The 13,303-nt window shown below is 42.3% G+C and overlaps 1 protein-coding gene across 3 annotated transcripts in view; it reads right to left on the reverse strand.

Annotated features, from left to right (window-relative positions):
• The window catches only part of amot (angiomotin), a 76,532-nt gene that overhangs the window by 18,174 nt on the left and 45,055 nt on the right, over positions 1-13,303 (reverse strand). For all 3 annotated transcript variants that reach the window (XM_079171458.1, XM_079171459.1, XM_079171457.1), the window contains 3 exons: positions 11,119-11,268; positions 10,220-10,416; positions 1,177-1,305 (listed from right to left, as the gene is read on the reverse strand). In XM_079171458.1, coding sequence (XP_079027584.1) covers positions 1,177-1,305; positions 10,220-10,416; positions 11,119-11,268 — 476 coding nt within the window. The remainder of the gene's footprint in view (positions 1-1,176; positions 1,306-10,219; positions 10,417-11,118; positions 11,269-13,303) is intronic.

Consider the following 13,303-nt stretch of genomic DNA (forward strand, 5'->3'; position numbering starts at 1 on the left):
ATTAATACACTAACCATGAAGCTCCGCCCATTCAGATTTCCAGATTGCTACCAAATTTGATGTGGATCATGATTAAATCGATTTCATCAAAAGCCCCTGAAAATCTTGTTGATAACTTATCGTGTTAAGAAGATATGGACCGATGAACTTATAAGGGGCGTGGCTCTGTACATCAGTTGACCTAACTTTAAAACCATTGCACCTATCATCACGAACTTTTAGACAAATGTCCACATTGCATTCTGTAAAATATCCTCACATTTTCATTTCCTTCAGCCACTAGGGGACGCTACAGTAGTTAGCTGTTTTTGTCAGTTTTTTCCGTTTTCAGGCTTTGTATTTTCACAAACTCCTCCTACAGTATTTATGTGATCGGCTTCAAATTTGATCAGCACGATCTTAAGACTTTTATAATGAAAAGTTATCAAAATCATGAGATTTCATGCAACAACCTTGGTGTTGCGTGGCATCCATTTTGCTCAATTTTTCATGACAATTGAAGTTGTTGTAACTCCAAGGTACATTGTTAAATCTGCCCAAAATAGGGCCCAGTCTTCGCCCTGAAAAACAAAGGTCATTTTGAGAGGCTAAAAATGCTCGAAACATAAGCAAACTTGACACACAGATTACAAGCCCAAAATGTAGTTATATAATATGATTTTATTCGTTCAGAGGGGCAAATCAGCTCAATAGCGCCCCCCTACAAAATTTCGACGAAGCAGCCCTCACAGTACGTTTCAAATAGACTTACCCAATTTGGTGGGCACATGTATCACATGTGGACTTAAAAGAAAGTCTCTTGGGACCATGCTCTACACCCAACCGGAAGTCAGACATTTTGAATTTTTTATGAATTTCTAGTGTCGTTTTTGTCATTTCCAGACGCTGTACCTTAATGAACGCAGTGTATGATGGTCACAGAAATGCACGGCCGCGTCAACCAGAGTCCTGCCAGTACCCTCGGCGTGCGTGAAGTTGCGAGGGCCCGATCAATGCTGCTCTCAGCTTAATTGTTTTTAAATTTCCTTTTCGTTTGCCTTATGTTTTGATGTTTTTAATGGTTTTATGTGAAGGACTTTGAATCGCCTTGTTGTTGAAATGTGCTATACTAATAAACTTGCCTTGCCTTGACAGCTTTAACTCAGGGAGGCTGTATGTATGTGGAGAGTGCTTTACCTGCTTTCCATGTCCAAACAGCGCCGATTGGCCATGAGAATCTCCTCTTCTTCCTTCTGAATTCGAGCCTCCACCGAGGTGTCATAGCTGCTGCTTGGAGAATGGCTCATCATTGCTATAGATGTATCCCTGCAAAACAGGACAGAGTTCAAAACTAACTCATCCACAGGACTTCAGACTAAATTGCTGACCTGTTCTGAATGCTTGTCAACCCTGAGATAGGTGGTCACTTACAGTGCATGGAAAATATATTAACAAAAATACAATAATGATAAAATAAAATAAACATAATTAAATATAGAAACTGGTGATGCTCATACATTCAATTCATTGCTGCTGAATCCTGAAACCAAAACTCAAGAGACCATTGGGATTTGGTCTGAGGGTAGCCCCCAACCAAACCAAACCTATCGCAACCACCACTCAGGCAGAGGCCCCTTTTTTGTAGGGTTAAGCTCAGAGGTGAACCTATCTAGTATAATATATAAAGTAGGCTAGGTGGCGTTTGATTTTATTGTACACACCTCACGTCGCATAAAATTACTTACATCATGGCGTATCTCCAAAACTAACTAAAACTGTAAACAACTCATTATGCACGAATGAAAACTCCATAAGCAAACGCTCTTTGTTAAAAGTCACATGGATGGAGGGAGGGGGAGAGGGAGAGGGAGAGAGAGAGAGAGAGAGAGAGAGAGAGAGAGAGAAACAAGATGATTCAGAGATAGCAGTAGCAGTAGACACAGTTAGAGGATTGGATTAAGAGAGATGATCATCGTCCACAAAATCTTTCGACCACTCAGCCAGACCGTCCGAACAAAACACCATCAGAAGAGCTGTGATCGACCCGGGAAGAGAGTCGGGAAAAGAACAAAACAGCTTGGACCTAAGGTTATTCCACTACCCAGCCTGCTACAAGCTAATGTCCGGTCGCTAGAACATAAAATTACGAAAGTTACGAAAGTAACTACGGTTCTATGAATCCTGGATGACCGCCAGAGGCAGTGCTTAACACTGGATATCTTCTGTCTCGCGCCTGCGCAGGTCGAGTCTTTATATCAACAAAGTCACCTGTGACCTCGGATGACCCCCGTCGTCAATAAGTTCCGGTGTCATCCTGAGCTCAGTTCGAACGATTTCGTTCTATTTCATCCTTACTGACTGCCAGAGGCAGTGCTTAACACTGGATGACTTATATCAACAGAGTCACGAAGAATCACCGTAACTACCTCGTATAGCTCCGGTAGAGGAAATTGGCCAAAGAACCCTCCCAGTGGGTGAGGGGTGGCAACGTTAACTCTGTAGTGTTTGGTGAATGTGCTCGGTGATGCCCATGAGGCCGCAGCACATATATCCTCCACAGGCACACCTCTCAGGGCTGCCCTTGACGTGGAGACACTTTTGGTAGAGTGGCCCTTCACCCTGGATGGCCGGGCGCGGTCGCTCCAAGCGGTGGCTTCCACATAAGCTCTGAGGGCCCACACTGGGCACAGCAGCCTTGACCTCTCCTCTCCTGATGGGGGGGGGGGGGGGGGTCAAACTGCGTGAGCTGGATAGGCTGGTTGATATGTGACACCTTTGGGAGATACGCTGCATTAGGCCACAGAGTGGCACCCAAGCCATCTGAGTTCCACCTCAGACATGATTCATTCACCGACAGGGCATGCAGCTCGCCCCCACGTTGAGCTGAAGTGACGGCAAGGAGAAAAAACATTTTGGCTGATAGCCATCTCGGCTCCGCCTGTGCCAGGGGTTCAAAAGGAGGCAAGCATAGGGTGTCCAGTACCAAGGGTAGGTCCCATGCAGGGGCCTTCGGGGGGCGCAATCGCAGAACCCCTATTTAGGAAGAGGGACACCAGTCTGTGGCTCTCTCCTGTGTCATTGTCGACCTTAGTATGCTGCCCCAAAATAGCGGCCACGTATACTCCAAGGGTAGAGGGAGACCGGCCCTTATCTAGGAGGGACTGTAGAAACTCAGTACAGCAGGCACGGGGCACTGTACTGGGACCTTGTTCTGAGCCGCACACCAGTCAGAAAACAGCTTCCACCTGTTTTCGTACTGCAGGCGGGTAGATCGCACCCTGGCATTCAGAATAGTCAGTCTGACTGGTTCTATGCAGCCACTCAATATCCAGTTGGGCCAGACCCATAGTTGAAGGCGGCAGGGATTGGGATGCCAAATCCGACCTTCTAGTTGCGACAGGAGGTCCCTCCTGTCGGGGAAGAACTCTGACAAGCGTTGGCAAGATCAGAGGGAATGGTGGAAAGGCATAAAGAAGATCCTCTGGACTGGTCCTCTCCGTCAGGGAGTGGGGGCAGTGGGTCGATAACACGTCTGGATGCAGCGGCCACTCTCCCGGTGGAGGCTTGTGACGGGACAGGAAAACCACAACCTGGTTCCGTTCTCCTGGTGGGTACATTGCCCGAAGGCTGGTCAGGCGAGGGGCCGCCCAAGTCAGAAGGGCACGGTGACCCCCGTCGCAACTTCTGCAGATCTGGTGCCCCCTTGATGGTTTATGTGAAAACACAGCAGAGGTGTTGTCCCACAGGACAAGCACATGCTTTCCCTTCAAAATATGGCAGGAAGTGTTTGAGCGCTAACTCTAGAACATTGACCTGCCCCTGCAGTCTTTGAGCAGACAACTGCACCCAAGCAGTCCTGTTCTGTCACGCTGCACCCCCCCTTGAGGGGGGGATGAGCATTTGCGCATCAAAAACACATTCGTTTTTCATAGCAAAGAATGCGTCGCCACGGCAACGACCTTTCACGAAACAAGAAACTGAGTAACTTTTAATCAATAAGGTCTTTAGATTGTACCGACCAAATTTTAAAGTTGATTTGATTATTTCCCGAGGAGGAGTTCGTTTAAGTACAGCGCCTGGAAATGGCAAAAACGACACTAGAAATTCAGAATGGCCCTTAAAGATGTGCCTACCAAATTTTGTACATCTATGTCAGGGGTGTCAAACTAATTTTCACTCTGGGCCACATCAGCATCATGGTTGCCCTCAAAGGGCCGGTTGTAAATGTAAGACTGTGTAAATGTCACTACTCACATATTGGTAAATAACTGTCTCTGCATTTGATTATTGTTTATTCAAGTGTTAAAATGTTGTACATGCAGCTATATAAATGTACAAATATATTTAAGCACATTTCTGTTACTATAACTTAAATTATTTTTTAATTTAGGGTTAAGAAACCCACATTACTCTATCAAACTTTTAAAGAAAATAGCAAAGACCAATATCAAACACAAGTAATTACAATAACTTTGTTCAAAGCTTAAAATCTTTGGTGCGTTTGCACAATCCCACGTGAAGTATTTCATCTGTTGTAAAGCCACGTTTAAAGTAGTCTTCAATGTACTCACAATACATTTCCATGTCAAATATAGGGTAACCAGCCAAAGAGCTGCTTCTATGACGGTTGTGTTAAAGAATCTCATAACTTCGACTTTCTATCTAATAATTTTGACTATGGGGATATTTTTAGTCTAACTTAAAAAAAATGTTTTAATTTTTATTTTTTTTTGCTGGCGGATTCGCGGGCCACATAAAATGACATGGTGGGCCAGGTTTCGGCCCACGGGCCTTGAGTTTGACACCGCTGATCTATGTGAAACGTACTGCATGGGCTGCTTTGTCATAATTTAGTAGGGGCGCTATTGAGCCAACTTGCCATTCTGAAGCGTTAAAACCATAGTATTTAACAACATTTTGGGCTTTAAATCTGTGTGCCAAGTCTTAAGTTTCGAGCATTTTTAAGTAGTAGTAGTCAGTAGCACCTTCGTTTTTCACGGTGAAGACTGCGTCGCCACGGCAATGGCGTTCGACGAAACATCAAAAGCTTCTTGAACTGGCATAAACTTACATTTGTGTGGAACTAATTTGATGTTGATCTGATTTACTTACTAAAAGAAACAAGCCAAAGTATAGAGACTTTAACTTCCTGTTACTAGTAGGTGGCGCTATGACTATGATTAAAAATTGGCCTGCAGATGTCTTCAGGCCTGGAGTCTAATCAAACACGTGAAATCTGGAAAAGATCTGATGATGTGTAGTCGAGTTACATCAGTTTATGTGTTCATGGCGAAGGATTGAAATTCACCAAGCCGCCACGTCGCCGCCCTTTAACAAATTCTTACAATCTCCACAATGAAGCATTATCAAGGTCTTAAGGCTTTTCTGACAACATTTGAGAGGGATCTGATTAATCTGTGAGGAGCAGGATGTCAAAGTACACAACCTATAACTTACTGTTGCCACTAGGTTGCGCTATTACTATGATTCTAAATTGTCATATAGATGTCTTCAGGGTCAGGATGTTACGACATATGAGAAATTTGGAGAAGATTAGACAATGTACGGCCGAGTTACAACAACTTCCTGTTTCATGGCGAATGGTGTTTTTTTGCCACCACGGATATATAGTTCAATACATTTTTGATCTTTGAGTAACTACTCTAAAGAGCATACTGACCAAATCTGGAGGCAATCGGGTTAAATCTCTAGGAGGAGAAACGGTACAAAAACGTCATCAAATTGAAAATGGCCAACTCCAGTGGACCACGAAAACAGAGCTTTAACAAAGAATGGACAAACTCTTATTTGTTCATTCTTCCTGCTGGCGCTACTAAACGACTCGTATGTTCAGATACCGTGGCCATTATTAAATGCGCCAATGTGAAACGCCACTACGAGACCAAACACACATCTTTAGACCAAACACTCCAGTCTGAAATGAGGGCAAGATGTTGAGATGTGTAGATTGTTTATTATAAAGTTGACTGAGACAGTTATGATGTGAAATGGATTCAACAAAAGAGAAGAAAAAAAGTTCACTCCAGCCACACTTTCCTTTTTACCTTTTCATACATTTTTTTTAAGATGCAAGGTTTTCAAAGATTAATTTCTGTATATTTAATTTTTAGATGGAGCCCTTATTTTACTTGAAATGAGAGAAGAACATTTATTATTGTATTTCTATGTATTATTTATAATCCATCCAGTTAAATTTTAAAACGTAATCATATATTATATTTTAAAATATAATTGATGTGTACTTTGACAACAGTCAAATCAAATAAAGAAAACACAGAGACTTTGTTACTACTACTAGGCTTCTTGAATATATATATTGCACTAAATAGCGCAAGTTAGATATTATTGTAATGTTCCGGTCCTTTGCACGAGGAGATTTTCTCAATCTGGACCTTTCGGAATTTTAATTGAATACCCCTGGTTTAGGGCATACTTCTAAGAGGATCTTTTGTATGTCCCATCACGTTACACATACCTACCAAATTTCATACAGCTAGGTGAAACCCAATGTTGGGGCTACTCAAAAGGGGGAGCTCTTGAGCCAATTTTCCATACCGCCCTAATAAGCTCATCATTGGTCACATGACAAAACAGTGGCGGGCCGTGCATTTTATACCTGGGCCTTCTGTGCTGTCCTACTACACTTGAGCCATCTCCTAATAAGCTCATTATGACGCTACAGCTATGATTATTTGTTTCTAGGGGTGTAATAAGACACCAGTGGCGGGCCGTGCATTTTATACCTGGGCCTTCTGTGCTGTCCTACTATAGTTGAATTACCTCCTAATAACCTCATTATGACGCATCAATCCAGCAAACCTGCAGCAGATCCACGCATTCCACCACATAAGAGCACGAGCCATTCAAATACTATTAATAAAAACGACACGATAGACAAATGAACAGTAACTAATGTTGCATGGTGTATCGATACTAAAAAGGTACCGCGGTACCCGTACGTTAAAACCGATACGATTTTGCATATTTTTAGTATCGATACTTCATTAAAATAGCGCGTGATCAGAGCGCACTCACTGTTCCGCTCCCTGTCATGCTGCCTGCACGCATTGACTGCAAGGGGGCGGGGCTGCCCAGCACTCACACACGCAACAGGCAGCGCTCACTCACAGCGAGTGATCGCAGGGGAGACATGGCATCAAGTGCAGGAGCTTTTGCCGACCATCCTCGGCTTGTTGGAAAAAAAGATGCCAGAAGTGAAATCTGGAAGTACTTTGGCTACTGTGGCGGCTGCAAACTATCCATACCAATTATGAACTGAATATGAGTAATGTTGAGTTGTTAACTTTCCTGTCAATGTGTTGCAGCCGACCATCCGGGCAAAAGACTGAGCCGCTGCATCACACCTCTCTAAGTAGGGCAGCCTGGCTAATTGGACTGTGCCATTCTGTATCAGCAAGAGGGTGGTGTCAGGAAACTTGGCATCTGCACCACAGCGGAGGAGTGGCTTCACACCCCTGCGATGGACTATGGACTGGGCAGCCATGTATATATTCTGCAGTTAGGAGATGGCGAATTTAGTGTCCCTTGATCAGAAGAGCACTCACTGTTGTTTAATCTAAATTCTGTTTAATTATGTTAAGTTATACAGTTCTTCTAATTTGTCACTTTTGCTTGATTTTCTCACCCATCCTCATTATTGTACATATTTTGGGTGAATAAAATCCCTATTTTTCCAACTTTACCTGCTCTCCCAGCTTTATGCGTACCCTGGTCCCCCACAGCTACATTGCAGACAGTGAAGGAAAGCCCACTGACATACAGAGACCCGTCTGCAAAACTTGTTTCAAAGCCACACAGACCAAGGGAGGCAACACGTCAAACATGGCAAAGCACCTTTCAGAAAGACACCCCGAACTTTTCAAAGAGTTCAAAGAACGACAGGTAAGCAAATGTGATTATAAACATGAACACCCCCAAGCTCACCCATATACAGCCTAACACGAGTAGCCTTAGCCTAGTTTGACGACAAGCCTATATGATCATGAGGTCACAATGCACACAAAAGTGTACTAAATGAAACACAATTGATGCAAAATGGCTACATGCTGGTGGAGCCTGAGGGTGGATCTTGAGCTAACTCTTTTTATTTTTAGTTAAGGCAAAATAATTATTCCATGAATTAAGATAAAATATGAAGTGAAAATATCAAACTCACTATGCAAGTAAATTAAGCATTGTTTATCCACCCACTCCCACAGACAGTCAAACAGATGCCAGCAGAGTCAGCAGCAACACAGAGACAGAGTTCCCTTCCAGCTGTGTTTGAAAGCCAGCAGAAATATGAGAGAGGCTCAAAAGATGCGAAGAGGTTAAACAGAGCAGTGGCTGAGTTCATCTGTACTGAACAGGTGCCGATATACACAGTCGAAAAAACTGGATTTAGGAATCTTGTGCATGCGTTAGACAGAAAATATGATATGCCAGGCAGAAATTATTTCATGAATAATGAAATTCCACAGATCTACAATGAGACCAATCAGGTTATTCAGGCTCAACTTCAATGCCAGCCTTGTTTTGCTCTCACTACTGACATCTGGACAAGCAGGGCAGTTGATGCACATGGCACTTACAATCCAGTACGTAACAGAAACCTGGGAAATGCAGTCCTGGTGTTTAGGATGTACTCCTTTGTATTCAGACCATACTGCAGATTCTATCCATGAAGTGCTGGAGGAGATGGTGTGTGAAAAATAGGGATTGGACATGTCAAAAATGGCTGGTACAACTACTGACAATGCCTCCAACAACAAAAAGGCATTTGAAAATTACACTTGGATACCCTGTTTTGGGCATAATCTACATTTGGCAGTGGGCAAGGCTTTAGGCCTGGACAACATTAAAACAAGCTTGTCGGCTTCGGACAACCTTGTCTGCATTTTCCAGGTCAAATAAAATGCAAAGGAGCCTGAAAGACAAACAGAAGATCTTAAATCTTCCTGTGCAAAAGCTCATTCATGATGAGCCCACCCGGTGGAATTACACCGTTGAGATGGTGGACCGATTCTGTCAACAGCAACAAGCTGTCTGTGCTGTTTTGGCAGAAAACAGAAAGAAGTGGCATCTGATGCCAAAAGATTCTGATGTGGCAAATTTAGAGAATGTTTGAGATACTTGACCCGATAAGTGACCTAACTGATGCGCTAAGGGGAGAAAAGGTACCCACACTGTCTTCTGTGCTGCCTCTGAAATGGAAGTTATTTTCCTTTCTGGAGAAGAGGGATGGAGAACGCGTCATTGCAGGTGACATGAAAGACCAAATCAAATCAGACTTTGCCTCAAGATATGAAGACACAAAGCTGAACATTGTCATTAATACAGCAACATATCTGGATCCTAGGTTCAAGGACACTTTTGTTGCAATGGAGGAAGAAGTGAAGGAACATCTTTTGCAAAAACGTCATGAAGCCTCAGTGGAGCAGGTCCGAACAGGAGAGCAGCATCAGCAGCAAGAGGAAGGTCAAGGAGGGACAAAAAAAAAGAAAACTGATCTAAAAAGTCTGCTGTCAACCATCAAATTTGAAAAGAAGGGGTTAGAAGAGGCTAGTGACCCCTTGCAACCAGCTGACCAACCGATAAGTGAATTCCTGCAGTACAAACACATGAAAGAAATAAGTGCCACTGAAGATCCTTTGACCTGGTGGAAGATCCACTCAGCCACTCTGCCAAATCTTGCTTGTTTTGCCAGACAGTACTTGTCCATTCCTGCCACAAGCTGTGCATCAGAAAGAGTGTTTAGCTCATCAGGCATTATCTGCAGTACTAGTCGTTCCAGGCTGAGTGTAGAGCATGTTGACACGCTGTTTTTTTTGGCAAAGAACCTTCAACTGGCAAAAGAACTGTCCAGAAAGAAGAGTATCGTATTTGTGGTATCATATCGTATTTGTGGTATTGTATCGAATTCTGGTATTGTATCGTAAGTATCGGGTATCATGATATTTATGGCAGGTATCGTATCAAAGTCATAATTTTGGTATCGTGACAACCCTAGTAGTAACGTTACTATGTAAAAAAAAAAAAACACAGTTTGTCACTTCTTCTTCCCTTCTTCTATGAAGGGACTGCAACTTGCATTACGTTGAGCAACCCTGAGTTGCAGTATGACCATAAACTAACCTCCTACCTTGAACATATGTGAGGCACCAGTGTCTGAAACAATGGCTCAGAGAATGAAATGTCAATAACTATCATCTACATGTACCTCTCAGTGGCGACAGAGGCGGCGGCGTCCAGGGCAAATTGCCTCATCACGCTCTCTTCCAAGTACTTCTGCTCCCATTTGGTCATGTCAGCCTCCAGTGCCAGGATCTGCTCCTCCTTCTCCCTCAAGTGCTCCATCAACGCTGTGGCATTGTACTCCGATGGCACTGAACCACTGCTTTGGGTGCCTCCCTGACGCTGGGAGGGAGAAGAGGGGAAGCAGAAGAATGAGGGAGACATACCATAGTAAGAGGACATGCCATTTGTTGATTCAACATTAAATCTGTTGCTAGCTGTGTTACCTTCCAGAAGTACTAGTGATTGTCTGTTATGGCAACATTCAATTGTAAAAGATAAACATTTTATTGGGAGAACAGTGTTGCAACATCTTCAATTTATGTGTTAGTATGTGTGGGAAAATGTAAACACAAAATGAACTTATCGTCTGAAGTTTATATGCTGAACTTGAATGCATGTCCAATATTCTCTCTCTGTTTGCTCAGTTTTGGTCCACCAACTCCTGACAAATAGCTGTCTCTTTAGCTGCTAAATGCTCCACTATGTTCACCAACTGAGCTGAGTGACAACTAAAGGAGCCTCAGTCAAATGTTCAAACCTACTGAGACACATAAACTTCTGTGAGCTGAGTTTCTTGTATAATATTTTATCTGCTATTATATTATCTTCTACTTTCAAATGTAAAACACTGATATTGGGATTTACTAGAAGAACTAGTAGAGTGATGAGGATTTGTATACAATTCATAAATACATGTTACCACAGGGCCCACTAAATAAATAAATTGTATTAAAATGGGAAGGGGCATAAGCACGCCCTGATGGTCTCTTTATTCATAAATGGTCTATGTAAACGTCAACCAGTATAGGCCTAGGGTGTTACCTGCTGCATGCGTAGCGACTCAAGCTCTCTCTCCAGTCTAATACGGAGGCGATGCTCAAGTTGTTCTCTCTTCTGACATGCCGCCTGGAGCTGAGCCAGAGCTTGCTGCATCCTCTCCACCTTTTCCACATAGACTTGCTTTTTCTTGAGCTGCACACACACACACACACACACACACACACACACACACACACACACACACACACACACACACACACACACACACACACACACACACACACACACACACACACACACACACGGGGAGGTAGTTACATCATGGTAACTGCCATGCTAATTCACCTCAACACTAAATCTAAATCTACATATCAAACACATCATGGTCTTGGTCTTCAATCTTGTGAAATAGAGAATCATGCATTCTTCCCTGCTGTTTGTGAGGTTATTTGATGGTTCAAGGAATTTGCATTCCACCAACAAGTTATGAGGAATACAGGACAGAGAATCTTCAAAAGTTGTAGTGGTTCAGCAGGCACTTCTGTCAAACAACCAGAATCCTTGTTTTAAACAATTTTTCCTTTGTCGACTTAATCTGGCCAAAAACATGTTTCAATGCAGCAAATATCCACACAAATTCTGTTCAAGGAGAATGAAGACAACCAAAAACATCAGACTTCAAGTATTAATCCATGAGAGATTGATGTAGAATATGTTTTACTGAGGTTACAGAAATCTACTGTAATTTTAAGTTTTACTTTAATTAAACATGGATTTAGCTGATACATAAAATCAATGTCTACTTAATTAACCATTTCTTCATGATTCAGAGAAATATGTATATTTTTGGTTAAAACTTCTTGCACTCGAGAGTCCCCCCATTTGGGGGATTATAGGGGGGGCGAAGAGTGTACACATGTAATACAAATCACTTTTGAGAACGAATGAAATATTTTAAAATATTTCAAAAACGTACATGACGAAGAGATTCTGATCAAATGGACCATGTAACCTATTTTAATCACTCAAAAACATATATATACACAAAGTACTTCAAGGTACTACAAGTACTACCACAATTTCACCTATTTCTCGCCAGGAGAAGGCGAGCAATGTTCACCGTTATCGATCCCAGCCGCGATCTACGGGACTTTCACACACACACTTCATATCCAGGAGCACGAGCACAAGACACTGAATCGAACTATAGCCTCCAAATTATTCTACTTTAAACCATTAGAAAGTTACTATTGATCTGCCACAGATATCAACTCAGCCCATCATCATAAACATTGAAACGCTCCGTACCTTTTAGATGTTTCCTGGATGAAAATTAAAAAAAAAAGAAAATGAATCCGTGCGGCCATTTCGCAGCAGTCTCTCTCCTCGTGCTGTGAAAAAAACTGAGTCTCTGACGAGCTTCTATGACGAATGAGTAATAATTTCAGTTTGGGCCAATGGGTTTGACCCATGGGGGCGGATCACAGCTTTCGATTATTTTATTGGCTTAAAATTCTGTAAACAACTCAAAGAACGAATGACTACACTGCCCAGACTCTTCCGGGTTCAAATCTGTGGGAATTGCACAAATCAACCGATCACAGGCTGTGTTAGGTTCAAATACATCACGTAAAACTGAAATTCTGACGAAAATGAGCCATATTTTACAAGTTTTCATATGGCCCAGGCTCTCAAAATGATGCCAAACTGCTGTATTAGATAGATTGAACACTATTACTGATAAAAGAAGTGAAATATATAGTTAGATAGTATATATAAGTACAATAAGACAGTGATATGTGCTCCTTCCAAAATCAGAATTGACGTTGGCTGACCTCAGCTGACCTGTACACAGGCATTGATTTCTCAGGCATACTTCACTCTATCAAAGCCAATTTCTTTTTTTAAAAGGACTGCTGACATGTTGTGATATGATTTGGGAGAGTTTAGGCCTGCCTGTGCATCATTTCAAATCAATAAAAGAGCTTTTTAGGCACAGAAAAAAAAGGCGAACCTGAAAATGTTCAATTTGAACTGTGTGTAACATTCGTTTCAGCATTTACCAGTAACATATACAATGATATGTACACATATTAACAAAGCTCACATTTATTTGTGTTATTTTGCCATTTAAATTATTCAAATAGACCTTGTAGTTAGAGATTTACACTCTCTAGAGTTTGGGAATGACATTTTCGAGCAGAGGTCTCAAAATAGGCCTAGGGTT

Source organism: Pholis gunnellus, assembly GCF_910591455.1.
Source record: "Pholis gunnellus genome assembly, chromosome: 13".
Lineage (NCBI taxonomy): Eukaryota > Metazoa > Chordata > Actinopteri > Perciformes > Pholidae > Pholis > Pholis gunnellus.